The 17615-nt window shown below is 36.7% G+C and overlaps 1 protein-coding gene across 2 annotated transcripts in view; it reads left to right on the top strand.

Annotated features, from left to right (window-relative positions):
• ANKS6 (ankyrin repeat and sterile alpha motif domain containing 6) overlaps positions 1-16510 on the top strand; it is a 33945-nt gene extending 17435 nt beyond the window's left edge. Inside the window, exons 10-16 of one of the 2 annotated variants that reach the window (XM_025174671.2) lie at positions 271-436; positions 1766-1932; positions 4776-4974; positions 9013-9080; positions 11009-11125; positions 11849-11942; positions 15345-16510. In XM_025174671.2, coding sequence (XP_025030439.1) covers positions 271-436; positions 1766-1932; positions 4776-4974; positions 9013-9080; positions 11009-11125; positions 11849-11942; positions 15345-15394 — 861 coding nt within the window. In that variant the 3' untranslated portion in view covers positions 15395-16510. The other variant, XM_088131429.1, reaches the window with a different exon arrangement.
• The last annotated feature ends 1105 nt before the right edge of the window (positions 16511-17615 follow it).

Here is a 17615-nt window from a genome sequence, read left to right as displayed (position 1 = left end):
AGGAAGATTTCACCATCAGTCCCCAAATAACTTTTTCAATGATTTGGCATTTGTCCAAGGTCTAAATTCAAAATTCTTAACTACCATGCTGCTTTGTCTCTCAATGTTACCCAAAAACTAGGTTTTTGAATACATAAGTTATGCCACTTGTCTTTATTATTCTGCAGTTCACTCATTTTGTTTTGTTGGATGGTTGAATTTATGTGAAAATGAATATATTTTACAAACATAAGTAGAAAAAAATTATTTAAAACTGTATTTTTTTTCCAGATGTCCTTAAGTAGAGGTAGTAGACCCATTAAACTGTCCACTTTTGCAAGAAGACCTCCGACTCCCAGCAATTCAAGTAATTTCAACCATTCGCCTCATTCTTCTGGTGGATCCAGCAGCATAGGAGGAGTTAGCCGGCATGGTGGAGAACTGCATAATAAATCAGGTGTCTATACATTTTAATGTAAAGAAATATAAATGTAAATAAAATCATATAAGATAGGGCTATGCAGTGCTTTGGACATGAAGGCCAAAATGCTTTGAAGTACATATAGGTGCATATGTAGCATTTGACTGCAGCTGCTTAAATGAGATCTTTTTCCTGGGATCAGGAGACAGCTACGGATGACAGCAGTTCCATCCCGGGAAAAGACGCAGCTACTTTAAGGAGTTGTAGACAAGGGCTACTTGAGCACTTCTGTGTTTTCTGAAGCATCCGGTGGTAAATCTCATTCAGCGCCACTGTAACTTTCAATGGTCGCTGAATGAGTGGTTGTTAAATGATTACCTGTGCACAGCTCTTATCACCTATTCTTGAGTTGCATAACACCTCTAGTGTTCTCATCCTTATGGCCATTTAACATGGTTGGTGGTCTACCATTAAAGAAAAGTGCAGATTCCTTCCCTAATTAACTCATGTGATGGTGAATACTGACAGAATTGTAACCAACACATATTCTAAAAGAGGGATATTAGGATGTTGTTGTTACAATATTGTTTTTGTCCACTGTAGCTATAAAGGAGGACTGTCCTTCTCCAAGGCTACTGTACGTATATGTGCACCTGTCTTTCTTATTTTCAAGCCAGCATGCTTTTGCAGGAGGGGCAGAAGAATCTGTCTTTCCTTCTCTAGCCTGCAGTGCTTGTGTGCTGCTTGGGACAGCAAAATGGAAACTAAGCGGGCCACAGAAGAAGAACAAGCAGTTTTTCTTTCTGCCAGTCCACTAGGCTGGCTATCAAGTGAGTTGATAAATGCAAGATGACATTTAATTTAATGACATTTAATGAATAGGGAAGAAGAAGAGCTTGGCCTTTTGATCTAGAGCCACTTGCATCCATGAATTACACTTGCCTTTGTTAGACCTTTGTCTCTATGTCCTGATAGCTGCTGATAATCTTCTCTTCAAGTCTGACTCACCTTTAATATTACCCCAGTCAGTCTTCATGGGCTTCTTGTCTCCCAAACCTGGTATGCCTGTCCTGGACCTGAATCCATCTTGCACTTGGAGCTGTAAATTCTGCTTGGCTTGTGACAAATTGTTAGACAATTGCTAAAATCCATCTCCTGCACAAGTCTGCACAACTGAGTTGCCATTACCATCTCCAATATTACAGCTTTAAAAATAATTTCTCTTAAATTCAAAAAAGAAGCACTTCTGATAAAAAGCTGGTTTTAAGGCTATGTGTTAAAACATTATTTGATTTTGTTCAAATTAAAAGAATAACGTGTGAAGTGTTAGAATTTTAAAAATCTTTCTATCTAATTGTTTTTAAGGTGGCAGTGCGGATAGTGTTTTATCTCAAATTGCAGCTCAAAGAAAAAAAGCTGCTGGTATATCTGAACCGAAACCAAGCCAACAGCTAATTACAGTAGGTTTAATTTCATCCTGTCCTCCTGATGTGGAAAATACACAGACCATTGGAAATGGACCTGTTCTTAAGGTTAATTTTATTATTCTTATCTCAAAGCTACCAAACAAGCATGCATTTTAATGGATTTTTTTAGAAAAGCGACATATAAATATATTTCTGGGTTAAACTTAACTCTGCCATGTAATAATAAAAATATATTTCTATAATAAATGTTTTTTTAGTGTATGCCTTCAAGTCTGTGTTGACTCCTGGCAACTGCCTGGACAAGTCCCTGCAGTTTTCTTGGCAAGAGTTCAGAAGTGGGTTGCCATTGCTTGCTTCCTAGGGCTGAGAGAGAGAGATTGGCCCAAGGCCACCCAGCTGGCTTTGTGCCTAAGGTGGGACTAGAACTCACAGTGTCCCAGTTTCTAGCTTGATGCCTTAACCACTGTACCAGATTGGCTCTCAATAAATGCAATAATAATGCTATTATTTATACAAAGGGTGTGTGGCATCTTAAACTATTAATGTATTTATTATAGCATTTTAAAGAATTTCCTCCGAAAATTTTGATATAGGAACAACTACATTGGTTCTAGTACTGTGTGCCAAATGATAATGCCAGTAGTAATGGGACACAGGGATGGCACAGGTAAACTCCTTTGCTGAAAGCAGAGCTCAGGAATATATTACTAGACTTTCCAGGACTGTTATATAGACTGTTTCTATATTCAGCTGTTGCTGGCTGATCCCTATGATTTTACATCCTTGGCAGTGGCCAAATTCTGTTGTTATGCGGCTTTCAAGATCAGAAGTGCAATGTTGACCCAGCAAGATAAATATTCTGTTCCTAGATAAGAATTTTAGCTCTTCCTGTTGTCTGGCTTTATAACTATGCATAATTTGTAAGATATCTTTTTCTCTTCGGTTTGTATCATTTGGTTTATGACCATAAATTGAATAAAGAAAACGAAACTTGTGGAGGTTTCCATATTTAACTATTGTTCAGGGAAGGCTTAAAATAAAGATTTGACTGAAAGCCAGATGGCCAAGTAGTTTGCCTCAGTGATTGATATAGTGATTATTTGTTTCTGGCATAGTGGCTGTTTAAATCCAGCTGTCATGGTTTGTAAACATGGGTTATACATAAATTATACACTGATCAGCTCATAAGCATAAGTAATGCAAGTTCTTTGTCAGGGTGGCTCTTATCCAGTTACTAAAAATTAAATTGTACGCAATGCTCAGTTGTTTCAGTGTTTTCTTATGACTTCCTTTTAAATTAAGATGGGGTGTCATTTTTTTTCTATTCAAACTACTTGTCCAGCAAGAAAAGTCCTCATGAGGGAAGTAAATAGTCTAAAGAGATACAGAAGTTTTTGTAGGCTTATGCTGTAAGCTGAACTATAATTATGACTTTGGATATACATACATGAAGCTCTTCTCAAATTGAGCTGGACTCTTTGTGATTTTATGGACACAGCCATGTATTTTCTTGGCAACAGCATGGAATAGTCTGACATAGCCTTCCTCAGAATATGCCTTAGTAGTTTCTTTGCACACCTATCCTAAGCTGGTTTGACAGCTTAGCCTTTTGAATATTGGCTAGGTACTGTCCCCTGCCATAAGCTTTGGGCATGCTAACAAAGTAAACATTTTTCAGAACCTCTCCAAGTAATGTTTATATTTGCCAATGCTGTTTCTCTATCCATCTGTTTTTCCTCTCCCACCCAAGCATTCAAGCTGACATTGAATAGAGGTAGGCAAATGTATAGTATAATTATGTTTAATGAGATCTTGATATGGGAATTCAGTTGCTGTGGTTATTATTGCCTGGAGCCAAGTGTAAAATTATATTGATCCTTGCAGATTGCTCAGTGTTAGAGTTCCACCTGCCTGTAACAAATACAGGCTTATTGAGTCTATTCCACTCTGCATTGTACTCTTTCCTTAGTGATGCTCACAATAAAAGACAGTTGGCTTAATGTATTAAAGTTCCTATATCTGAAAAGCTGTCTTTTATAATTGGGGAAATTTTTATTTTCAAAACATATGAAATGTAATTCAATTCTAAGCATAAGGGAAGAGTTCATGCTCTGGAACATAATTTATAATTTTCCACCAATATTATACATGTAGGGGAGAAATCAAAACATAGTTTTCACTCTTCAATATTTCTATATTTCTTTTTTAATCAATGGCTGCCAAGAACATAGTATTTGAAGAAATGAGGGTCTTCATTGCTATGCTATATCCTGGTTTCTCACAGCCCCAAAGAAAATGTTAAAGAGCCTTTAGAACTAAAAAATGAGGTATATCATTTTATGATACTGTATTTTTTTAGCATAGATTTGAAGAGAAAGAAAAGCAGATGTGTGTTAGAATATAAATAAATGTTTAAATACAGAAATAAAGTTATATAAACTCTAGCAGCATACATTTTACAATAAATTAAAAATAGATTCTAGAGGACAAACAATTCTAGGAAATTGTTGTACAGTTGCCTCAAGTTACGTGTTTTCAGTTAACATGTATGTTTTACTTGAAATGATAGATCAGCTGAGGGATATGCTGTATTTTCTATTTGTGTTCAGTAAATGCAAAATATTTACCACTAGCAGACTTCTTGAGCTCTTAAGAATAATTGATATGGGTTTTTCTGGCACTGATGCATAAAGGAAGCTGTGGGTGCTAGTTGGAGGATAAAGTAACGCTCCAGTTTTACAGCAAATATTTGTTGTGGAACTCACAGCTATCCAAGCAGATGTCTCTATTTTCCAGTACTCAGAATAGCTAATTACTAATTGCTACATTTTAATGACTATTAAGACAGTTTATCTGGAGAGAAAAATATAGAATAGATGTGCTTAGGTTCTTTACATTATTTAAACATTTTTTAAAAATCATATGACGTGTTTCTGTATTTTTGTTAGGTAAAACAGAAATTGGACGTGAACCAGAAACCTCCATCTGAGAATTCTTCTACATCTAAAAGCACATCCCCAACCCTCACACCGTCACCATCTCCGTTACCATCCCCCAAGATTCAAAGTGCAGGGTCTTCACTTTCTTCCTCTCACAGGCAAGGGAAAAGCAGTGGTGGCTCCAGCAGTGGGACTTTAACTGATGAAGGTAAGTAGTTATAAGCTTTATAACCAGCAATAGCACTAAAGATTTTTTGCTGGATAACACCATTTCAGAATGGCACTTGTATTTTGGATAGTCTTATGGGCAGAAAACACTGGATGAAGAGTGAACACGAGCTTGATAGGCCAGCATTGTGACTTATTTGGCAGAAGGTGCACATCTCAACTCATCCTCCTGATGCTATGTTTAATTAGTATTCCATTTCCCCCATTGCTTTTGAGTGATGGCTTCCAGGCAGCCATAGTAGGGAAGGTAAGAGGTGGTGTTGTGCTCTGCTCAAGAGTATTCAAAATAGGAAGAGAGTAGTGGCAATTGGGGAAGGAAGGAAAGTGAAGCAGAAATTGGGCAAGCCCAATGCAGGAAGCAATGAGGAATATCAAATTCCAAGGTGTTTGACAGGGGAAGCAGAATGTACTATTACAAATAGACCCACAAATAACAAAAAAACTAGAGGAAATAGATCAATTCAAGGTGCTGGTTATCACCTTTAAAGCCCTACCTGCCACAGGACCAGGTTATTTGCAGGACTGCATTGATTGTGGGCAACAAGGAACAAATCATACAAAATCACCAATGTTCCCTGCACTTGACATAGGCAAAGTTTGGATGGGTAGTCCAACTCCCACTTGGCAGTATACAGTGAAAAAGGATTTTATCATCCAGAGAAGAGAATGCTTATGTTCTCCTATATATATATATGGAAATCTATTGTGCATTCGCATAGCAAAAGTGGGACAAATTAAATGGCAACAATCGGGATGGAGGTGGTAAAATTCACAAGGTTCATTTTTCTTACATTACCTGTTGTACATATCCTGTTTTCACATTGTGAATGTGATGGATACTCTTTTATCCTTGGTGCTCTCTGAGCTTGGTTGTTTGCTTGCAGACGTTTCATTACCTGAATAGGTAACATCTTCAGTGTTAGTGAGTGTGGGGTTTGCTCCCTGTTTATATACAGGTAGTTCTCGACTTACAACCATTCTTTTTTTTTTTTATAATTTTATTGCCTTTCAATTAATAACAAAAAAGAAAAACAAAACACACACAAAAATAATACACTATCAAGAAGAAAAAAACATTAAAAAGTGCTATTACGAAAAAGTGACAAAAATACAACAGAAAATTTTAAAAACTTAGCATAGAATATCATTATAACAGTAAATAGTTACAATATATAGAGTATATTTATCTAATGCAAATATTATTCAGATGCATATATATTTCCAATACATTTATACGACTATCATTTTTTTTAACCTATTGTATTTTGTATAAATGAGTCCCATATTTCAGTATACTTGTCCATACAAATCTACGTCTGTAGGCAATCCACTCATAAGTGGCAAGTGCAATCAGGACTTCAATCCATTGAATAAATGGGGCCATACATTTCTCTTTCCAGTGCTGCAATATCAGTCTTTTGGCCATAGTAAGGACACGGAGAATCCATTTACATTGACCAGATGTCAAATTCCATGTGCTAGGTATATAGTTCAAAAGAATATTATCCTCTGAAAATTTGAGTTTGTGTTGCACAATCATATTTATATAGTCCATTACTTTCTCCCAAAACTTACGTATAGGACATTGTAAAAACGTATGTTTTAAAGAAGCATTGTCCTTATTACATCTCCAACATCATGCTGTTTTTGACAATCCTTTTCTATACAAGTGTAGTAGAGACCAATAAACTCTAAATATTATTTTTTGTTGTATAAGTCATAGTTTAAGATCCATTGACACTCTTGCTAGGGTTATTAGATATTAGAGTTCTGTTGTATTTAGATCTTAATACTCTCCATTCAACCAAAGGTTCTACATATGTATATTCCAATGTTGCCCAAATCGGAAAATTAACACCAATTGTTGGCTTCCAGTATTTAATACTTGACAATAGGTAAGCTTGATGATGTAGCTCCAGATTCAGAAAACCGAATTCTCCCTCATTAATTTGTAGTTGCATTTTCCGTAGAGATATTCTCAGAATCGAAGAACCCAATAAAAATTTTCTAAACAAAGAATTTGTTTTCTGAAAGTATTTTTCAGATATTTGAACAGGAATGCCTCTCAGAGTATAAATTAATCCGGGAATAATATTCATTTTGAGGGCATTCACCTTTCCCCAAAGGGTGAGGTTTAATGACTGCCATTTACCCATATCTAAAGAAATTTTTACATGTTTTATTTATATTAGATGTTACTGAGTTATATCTTTTGGTATGCACGTAGCTAAATATTTAATGGATTTGGTACAAATACGAAATTGATATTTCTTAAATGCATGGGTAACTAAATTTTCATCTACTGGCATCAATTCTGATTTGGACCAATTAATAGAATATCCTTCTATTTTACTAACATTTTACTAAATCATTTGCATCAACACTGGAACAGTAGTATGAGGTTTTAGTAATAAACAAAAGAATATCATCTGCAAATAAAACCAATTTGCATTCAACTGAATTATGTACTACTCTATAAATTTTCCTATGTTGTCTAATAGCACAAGCCAAGGGTTCCATGCAGATATTGAAAAGCAAGGGTGAAGTGGACATCCTTGTCTAGTTCCTCTAAATAATGGGAAAGGAGAAGAAAGAATACTATTAACCTTTACTTTAGATGCGGGCAACTCATATAATATCTTAATCCATTTTATAAATTTCAAGGGAAATCCAAACCTACTTAATACAGCAAACATGTGCTGTCTATATATTTTGTCAAAAGCGTTTTCCGTATCTAAAGATAAAATGACAAATTGTTCATAATTTTTATTCAACTCTATTAAGTCTACAGCTAACCTAATGCTGTTGGCTGCTTCTAGCTTTTATAAACCCTGCTTGATCATTCTTAATAACAAACAGTATCAGAAAATAGGAGGAGGAAGGAGGATTATGTATGTACACTGCCTTGAGTTACTTATAAAGTAATAAAGACAGATTAAAAAAAAATCTAAACAAAAAAAAGCATCACTTGCTGTAATCTATTTGCTAGCACTGTGGTTAAGATCTTTGTACAAAGATCTGATACAAAGACTTATGACCATTCATTTAACAACTGTTCAAAATTGCTACAGTGCTGAAAAAAAGTGACTTATGACCGTTGCAGTGTTCCCGCGGTCACATGATTGTAATTTGGGCACTTGGCAACCAGCATGTATTTACAACAATTGCAGTGTCCCGGGGTCATATGATCACCATTTGTGATCTTCCCAGGGGACTTCCAACAAGCAAAGTCAATGGAGGAAGCTGGATTCGCTTAATGGTTGTTAAATCGGGCGTGACTCACTTAACGACTGCATTGCTTAGCAATGGAAGTTCCAGTCCCAATTGTAGTTGTAAGTCGAGGACAATATATGTAATACAGTAGCTTGCTCATAGAGATAAACCACATTTACGCACCATTCAAAAGAGACAATAAAAAAACCTAAGAAGGAAACAAAAAGACCAGAACACATCCTCTCTAGCAGCTTACACCTAGAGAAGCAGGGATTTGCACCAGACAAACAAGCAGAAAACAATACCCTAATCAAGGAACTACCAAGGAGAAAACTACACCCCCACCAACACTGGCAGGGCAAGTTGCTTTATATAAACAGGGAGCAAACCCCACACTCACTAGCACTGATGATATTACCTAGTCGGGTAATGAAATGTCTGCAAGCAAACACCCAAGCTCAGAGAGCACCAAGGACTCCATACTCTATTATATTGATTGATTTGCTTAAAAGACTTATATGGCTGCCCATCTTAAGAAACACAACTCTAGGTGGCTCACAACAGCAATTTAAACCAAAAAACAATAAAACAAAATGGACTCATTGAGCAACTATTGCACTTGGAATAAATTTTATCTGTTATAGTAGCATTGCACAAATTAAAGGAGCTATCTTGCCTAGGATGTTAGGAAGCAGAATTCTTTTCATCCCCATCTTCATTTCCATAGTGGGTCAGGCATAACTGTGCAACATCATTCTACAATTCTCATACTTCAGTTTTAAAAGTTTCTTTCTTTAATTTAAAGATGAACTCACAGGCATCCTGAAAAAACTCTCACTTGAAAAGTATCAGCCTATCTTTGAAGAGCAGGAGGTAATTTTTTCTTTTCTTTTTCATTCTTTGCTGCTGGAAATTCGGGAAACTTGTATATAATAACATTATGGGAATTACTTTTTCAAAAATACTGATTTATTTCACAAAAATGTAATCTCAAAATTTATCATCTGGCTTTTCAGAAACAGTATTTTAAAAGAATGGAGAGCCTTTGTTGTAATGGTTAAGGTATCAGGCTAAAAACCAGGAAACCATGAATTCTAGTCCTGCCTAAGCACAAAGCCAGCTGGGTGATCTTGGGCCAGTCACTTTCTCTCAGCCCTAGGAAGGAGGTAATGGCAAACCACTTCTGAAAAAACCTTGCCAAGAAAACTGCAGGGACTTGTCCAGGCAGTCTCCGAGAATTGGACACGATTGAACGGATTAAAAAAATTAAGAGGAACACAATAATCACAGCTACAAAGATGGCGATGGTTGTGTCTGTGGATTATACAAGACAAGTTTCTGAATATGTCTTAATCATGGTCAAAACTGTTAAGCTTTTAATTCTGCAAATGACATTTGGTTTCTGTTTTATGTAGAAAAGATGGGATTATTTTGGACCTGCCTTTACTTTTTCAAATGTATTGAAAGAAACAAATTGCATAAGGGATTGACAGTCCTATCAATCTTATATATGGGTATTTTGCTTAGAAAGAGCTACGTTTGGAACATTCTAGAGCACATGTGGAAGCACAAGGCCTGCAGGCAACTTACAGCCCTCAACTACTCTTTTGGCAGCCAGTGCAGCTCTGGAGTAGGATGAGTAGAAGGGAGGGGGACAAAGATAAAACCTTTCATCTCTCCAGTGATCCTTCTGGGGGGAGGGGTGATTCTCTCTGAGTGTATGTGTGTATGCATGTATCTATATCTGTATCTATCTCACATCATTTTTCTTTTAAAAATGCAAACACAATTAATTCAACCATATTTGGAAATAACATACTTTTATTACCTAGCAACGGAGGTGAGTCTTCCAGGAATAATGTTTTTTAAAAACTTATGCAGAAAATTATATGTTCACATGCTTCAGTTAGGTCTCCATTGGAAGTCACAAAAAAGAAACATATCATTTTTCTAGGTCAGTGCTCCCAAAATACAACTGTAAACATTTAGGATATCTGTGTATTTATATATTTGGCCACCCATCTTAAACAAGGAATTCTGGGTGGTTAACAACAACACTTAAAAATATATTAATAAGAAACCAGTATGAAGCAGTCCAAAATACAGTTAAGAACGATGATCAAGCTGTAACCAAGGCACCCTCAAAACAAGCCACACACCAATTTGGAGGCAAATCAGACTCCACTAAGGTCTAGGCTTTAAGCTCAAACAGAATAACTGGTGTTTTATGAACCATATTCTACTAAAACACAAACGTTTTACAATCCCTTAGATAGTTCTTTCTTGTTTTATTAGCTAAGTGTTCTACAGGTTTAATGTGTTTTTTCTAATTTTTAATTCTATTACAGGAAACCAAAGATAGAAACACATGGTCTGCATAAGCTTAGGCAAATTTAGTAACTGAAGGATAGGAGATAATGTATGTAATTGATAAATGCTTTAGAGTATTTAAAGTACGTTACATACATTATTTCAGTGACCCTAACAACATTTCTAAAGTAGAACTGTTGTTATTAGAAGGTGAGCACTTAGGCTGAAAGATACTTGCCTAAAGCCAACTACTGAATTTGTATCAAAGTTAAGTTTAGAATCAGGATGTTCTAAGATACATAACATTTGAGACAACTGAAAAATCAGTAGCAGTAAGAGATCCTCAGGTTCTTAAAAGAGTTGATATATACAAAATTGCTTGGGACTTGGAATCAAAGTAGTGGAGAAGAGTGCAGTGCCTTTCTTTTATTCCATTGGCTGCTTCATAATTTAAAAGAGAATAATATATTCATGGATTCCTGTTTCAACAGGTGGATATGGAAGCTTTTCTCACTCTTACAGATGGGGATTTGAAGGAACTGGGAATTAAGACTGATGGTTCTAGACAACAAATTCTGGCAGCTATTTCAGAGTTAAATGCAGGAAAGGTAATTCTGAATATCTGATACTTGAGAAGAAGTACTGTATTGATATTATTTTGCCCTTATGCATTTTGTTTTCCAATGAGGGAGAGTCCGTTCTGAAAATAGTATCATCATGACTTACAGCACATTTCTCATTGTTATATTGAGGAACTTTAACCTGTTAGAATCATTGAGGGATTCAACCATTATAGGACTAGTATGTTAGTCCCTTGATATGACGCCTATATTTGTTAGAAATTTATAGGTGGTTGTGGTTTGGCTTGGAATTTCAGAAATTATGAACCCCTTTTTATGTGTTTATTTCATGGCATTGCTGGAATATTTGAAACTAGTCTTCAAATGATTGCACCTTGTCCACCCAGTCATTACTCCGATCTAGCGATACAATTTTGAATAGCATATACAATTCTCTTCAGGTCAAACATTTGTTATTCTACTCTACAAACACAATTTATTTTGGTACTTCAAACAAAGTTTTGTTAAGTATCTAGCAGGCTAAAATACATAGCTGGTAGAGTAGATGATGTTTAGCTTGATGTAGTTCAAGCTGAGTAGCCTTGATAATGTGTAATGGCCAGAAGCACTGCCATTCCTTTTCTCGATATCCTGGAACAAAGTATGTCCTAAAGGTAGATCTGTAGGGGATTTCTCACTAATTATTGTAATAATATATTTAAGTATACTGACTGAGTTTTTGATCTTTGTTTTAATTATGAATTTCAACAGGGACGAGAGAGAAAAATTTTACAGGAGACCATACACAACTTCCACTCATCTTTTGAAAGCAGTGTCAGCAACACAAGCCCTGGGAAACCACAGAGTATGTAGAGATCATTGAATATTACTAATACACCAATATTTGTCACATATTCCTGGGATTCCTTTTACTTTTCTTTATTAAATTCATGGAACAAATAAAAGAGAAAACAATACCAAAGTGAAATTCAATCATTTCAGATGTTACCAAACCATGTCATCCATTAATTGTATAACAACATGGATTTTAAGGAGATGAAACAAACGTAAAAGAAGTTGTGTGAAAATACCTATATGATCCTTAGCAAGTTCCTGGAGCTCTTAAAACTAGTCTAGAGTTGGAGCCAGACTGAATATGTTTGAAGTTCATTTTAAGTGTTTTCAATTAAAAAAATATTGAAAATAAAAATGGCAGATTAATCTAGATTACGTTCTAGGTAATATATCTGTTGGGCAGTGTTGGGCTTCAGGGTTTAGTGACAGATTTCCTGATGTTTCACTGGGAATTGTGGCTGGTATCCTCAGAGGCAAGATGGTCTGCTATGCAGACCACAGGCAACTGAGCAGGGGCTCCTGTCTTTATAGCCAGGTGTAGCAGCAGGTGTCCACTGCCCAACAGAAACTGGCCATAAAAACCAGTATATCAATCTATCTGTGTTTGACAGGACTTAGCCAAGTAGATTTACATAAAGTTCCAGCTTGAATTTAACATATTATGTCAATATTTTCATTATTTACTATAAAATCCAATCTATAGTTTAACTGTAAGAACATTCATCACAGTTGACTGAGTCAAAACTGAATCAGGCCATTTTGGGGAGATCATATATTGTTTTCTAAGGGAAAGTGGGATTCCCAAAACCAAGTATGGACCATTCTGAAGCTTTTGAAAGACTGCAGAAAGACAGTTTGTCTACAAACTATCCTGCATTTACTTTTCTGTAGATGGACAACACCAGGATAGGGTGAGAGGGAGAGATATGTAATGACTGATCAGTGCAACTTCTAATCACAGGGAATGGTTTATCAGAAGTTTTCAATCACAGTGCTTGAAGAGATGGATATAAAGTCTTTTATAATGGTTTTCTGTAATTAGGTCAGTATTCTTTGTTATTTTTTCTTCATCTAAACAGGAATATTTGAAGAGTTTTGGTAGGGTGAGAAAGAGGAGTTAAGACTGATGTCACTCTCTGATTTGTACCCTTCTAACCAATTTGACAAAATCCTGATCCTTTTCTAAAATACTTCCATTTCATGCCAAACTATTCATTCAAAGCCAGAAGTTCCCTTTACAATGGAGATTTCTTATCTTTTTGAGTCTATGAGTACATTTAAAATTTTGAGAGCATAGCCTGGTAATGGCACCGTTTGCTATAACAGCTCCTATCAAACAACAAGGGGGATTATCAAAACTTTTTTTAAAAAATTAACCCCAAGTTCATTGTTCCTTACATCCTATCTGATATTTGGAAGGAAAAGGATAACTGTGCTGGCAAATCTTATCTCATTCTGTCCATATATGTCTGAGGGGGAGGGGTAGCAAAACCATGAAGATATCCAACAGAGACCCTGTGACTTGCATATGTCTGTCAGCATTCCTTCTGAGCCAGGGAAGCAGATGCACAAGTAATGATGTCTTCTGAATAGGAGTCGAGTTGGCTCAAGGAACTCTGTGCTGGTTGTTTCTTTCCAGTCTCCAAATCTTTGAAGTCACAGGCAAAGATTCTTCCTCTAGGTCTGGGCCTATTAAATCGGGAGTCCTGTGCAAATCAAAGAAAGAAAATCTTAAAAGTCCCCAGTTCTGCACAAGGCTATGCACCTTCCGTTTCCAGTTAGAATAGGAAGCAGAGCTGCTGCCTGATACATGTGACCATCACTATTCTTTGACAGCCCGGAGATCATTGGTTCCCATCAGTGTCCCTTTCATCATTGATTTGCTCTATTCCTCCACTGTTTATTCATGTTTGCAGACCTTCTGGGTCAGCTTTGTTGAGAGACTGAGTCTCTGATGTGAGTATGTATAGACACAGCTGCCCATACACATAGCTAAGAGTGAACATTTGTCAGGCGATGTAAATATGGAAGGTTGGGGTCTGCATTGTGGTATTACTGTGCACGTGTTGTCATTTCCTTGTAATTGTGGCTAGCTCTGAACGTCTATGATTCTCTAAGTATGTATTGCATATATTTTTTAAAAAGACTTAACTGAGCTTAATATGACATCCCCCTGCCCTGCCTCTCCAATCTATTTGTCTGAAATGTACGAACAGAAGAGAATATATGTAACTCAGGGTTGAACTATGGAGTCCTTGGTGTTCTCTGAGCTTGGTTGTTTTCTTGCAGACGTTTCATTACCCAACTAGGTAACATCTTCAGTGCTAGAAGGGAGTGGGGTTTGCTCTCTGTTTATACAGTAGTTTGCCCTGTCAGTGTTAGAGGGGGTGTTGTTTTCTCCTTGGTAGTTCCTTGATTAGGTTGTTGTTTACTGCTTGATTATTTGTCTGGTAGTTCCTTGATTAGGCTGTTGTTTACTGCTTGATTGTCTGAGTTGATAGTTCCTTGATTAGGGAACTATCAACTGCTTGATTGTTTGTCTGCCTGTTGATGGCTGACTTGTTTGAATACCAAACTTGCAGGAATTCCATGAACACCAACTAGCAGTCAGAAGACACAATGAAAACTCCTTAATCTCACAATGCATGAACAGACTGAACTGTAGTTTCAACTGGGAAACGGTCAGCATCTTAGACCAAGCTAAATCCAAAAATGCAAGGAATTCCTGGAAACTTGGTATTCAAACAAGTCAGCCATCAGCAAGTACATAGAGATAAATCACATTTACACACCATTCAAAAGAGACAATAAAAAGCTAAAAAGGAAACAAAAAGACCAGAACATCTCCTCGCCAGCAGTCAACATCCAAATAAGCAGGGATTAACACCAGGATTAACACCAGACAAACAATTGCCTTTTCCAGACTTTTCCAGGGTTTAGTACCTGTTCCCTTCCTACCCAGCTTCATCTGAGAAAGGCTTTTGGAGGATGACACCAAGGCCGGTGTCAGATCTCAGATGATTGAATAAAAAGTGGAAGAGACTGTAATTCCAGGCAGTCCTGTCAGCTCATGCTTTCTATAGGATTAGTTTGCTGATTTTGCCTTAAATCTTGTTTGACATCTACCCAGGTGAAGAAAGGACATGGAATAAAAGTTTCAGCTAACTTTATTTCTACTTCTTAAACTGAATGGGGAAAACATAGGGCCCCATAATTATTTCCATTGTCCTCTTTCTGTGCAGTATGAGAATAAGAAGTAAATAATGCATATCAGTTATCCTACTCTGTATTTGGTGGAGGGGGGCACAATTTTAATAGACTGGTTTCACTTTGGTTCATTCATTAGTGAAATAAAAGTTAGCTCGTCACTTTACACATAGTACAACAAATAATATTGTGTTTCTGTTTATAGCACCTGGATGCTGGGTAAGACCACAGGAGCCATCTCCTACCAAGAGGTAAACTTTGAACTGAAGTGTCAGAAACATGGAATCCAGATCAAGTACACCTTTACAACATCTCGTTGTGGATTTTGCTGGAAAGATATTGTGTTAACAGCATATACTATACTTCACTTGCAAAATAGACTTGGCTTTAATAAAGCTGGCCATATTTGAATAGTGTGGTCATTATTTTACTGAAATGAGGAAAGAAAATATTACAGAATATGTACAGGCACTGTAGTAGCTGAATAACAAGAAGTGTTACTTCTCAACCTGGAGGACGGGAGTTCCTTGATAGGGATGAAAAATGAACTGGGAGCCAATGAAGTTCATAAAGAACTGGTATGATGTGTTCATACGGTTTAATTCCAGCCAGTATTCTTGCTGTAGCGTTTTGTATTATATATAGTTTCTGAATTGCCTTCAGGAGCAGCCTTGCATGTAATGTGTTGCATTTATCTAAATGGGAAGGTACCAGGGCAGGGATTCTGTAGCAAGATATCTTGCCTCAGCTGGTGAAAGGTTCTTCACACACAGAGACCACTGGTGCCTTGAACATCAGAGTTGGATTTAGAGGCACCCCCTAGCAACAAATATTTTAGGGGGAGTGCAGCTCTAGAATAGATAGAACTCCATTTTTCTTGACAGATAAACCATTCACTAATAGGACCATTCTTTTGCATCATTTTTTTGGCTCTAATCCAGTCCATTGCAACCAGACATTAATTCAGCAGTTCCACTCCCTCACGTGGTTTCAGTCAAACAGAGAGAGCTCACTATCATCAGCAGCAGACTGATGACATTTTAGTTTAAATCTCTGAATACCATCTTCCAAAGATAACATAAAAACACATCCCAGCATTTCAGTATGCTGATTATGTGGTTATACTGTTGCAGATTCAAGTGGGTTTGAAAGGAACTTTATGCTCCTGTGCCATGTTTGGCAAAGAGGAAAATTTTAAAAATAAACAATGATAAGACCAAAATATTCTATCTTGTAAAGCATCCTAAAATAGATCTCTGGAAGATGAAAGGGCATGAACTGATTCTTTTATTGATTATGTCCCATCCGGTCAGTGTCAACTCTTACCAATCACATAGATTTTCTCCAGGAGGATCTGTCCCCAACCTGGTCCTTCAAGTCTTCCAATGGTGTGCCCATTACCATTGTAATTAAATCCACCCACACTGCTGCTGATCATCCTTTTCTTCTCTTTCCTTCCACCTTTCCCAGCATTATGACTTCTCCAGAGAGCTAGGTCTTCACATGTTTCCAAAGTATAGTAACTTAAGCTTGATCATTTGTGCCTTGAGTGAGAATTCAGAGTTTTGTTCAATGATCCATTTGTTTGTTTTCTTGGCTATCCATTCTGATCTTTGTAAGTATAGACACACTGCAGCATCTGAATATCTTTTCCAAGGCCTTCAGGGCTACTCTACCAAGTGCTAGTCTGCAGTGTATTTCTTGTTTGCTTGTTTCTTTACTATTGATGGTTGATTCTAAAAGGCAGAAACTACCTACTGCTTAGATATCTTAACTGTCAATTCTAAGGCTAGCTATAGTACCTGTTATCATTAGCTAGGTCTTCTTCATAATTTTAGTTTCATTTTTTTTCACTGCATTCCTTGACTTTTATTACTAGAGCTTGTAGATCCTTTGCATTTTTGGCTATCAGAGTAGTGTCATCAGCATAGCACAGATTACTGATGTTTCTTCCTCCAATTTAAAACCACATTCATCCCTTCAAACCAGCTTCCATGTGTGTGTGTCTGTAAATGTGTGTTGGATAATCATGAGCATTATTTTGCTAGCATATGAAATTAAGGATATTGTTTGATGGTTTGCACACTATGTTAAGTCTCCTTTCTTTGGTATTGGTGTGTGGATTGGCCTCTTTCAATCTGTTGGCTACTGTGTCATTCTCCAGATTTGCCAGCATAGCTTGGTTACTTGATTACTTTACTGGTTCTTCTTCTGTTGCTTGCCATAGTTTGTGCAAATATTCCATCAATTCCTGTAGCTTTCTGACTTGGTAATAATCAGAGCGTTGCTAACTTCATCTTCTAGTACTAGAGATTCTTCTAAGTAGGGAATATCTTCTACATATCTTAGATGCTGACATTTCTACTGTACAGTGTTTCGGTATACTCCTTCCACCTTTGACTTCTTTGAATTAGTTACTATCTGTCCATTGGCATCTTTTAACATATTAATTTGAGGTTGGAACCTCCTTCTGAGT

Source organism: Python bivittatus, unplaced genomic scaffold (assembly GCF_059951505.1).
Source record: "Python bivittatus isolate LINGU-HERP-01145 unplaced genomic scaffold, Pbiv_v1 ctg000960_np1212, whole genome shotgun sequence".
In the NCBI taxonomy this organism is placed as follows: domain Eukaryota; kingdom Metazoa; phylum Chordata; class Lepidosauria; order Squamata; family Pythonidae; genus Python; species Python bivittatus.
This window is presented reverse-complemented; position numbering and strand designations above follow the sequence as displayed.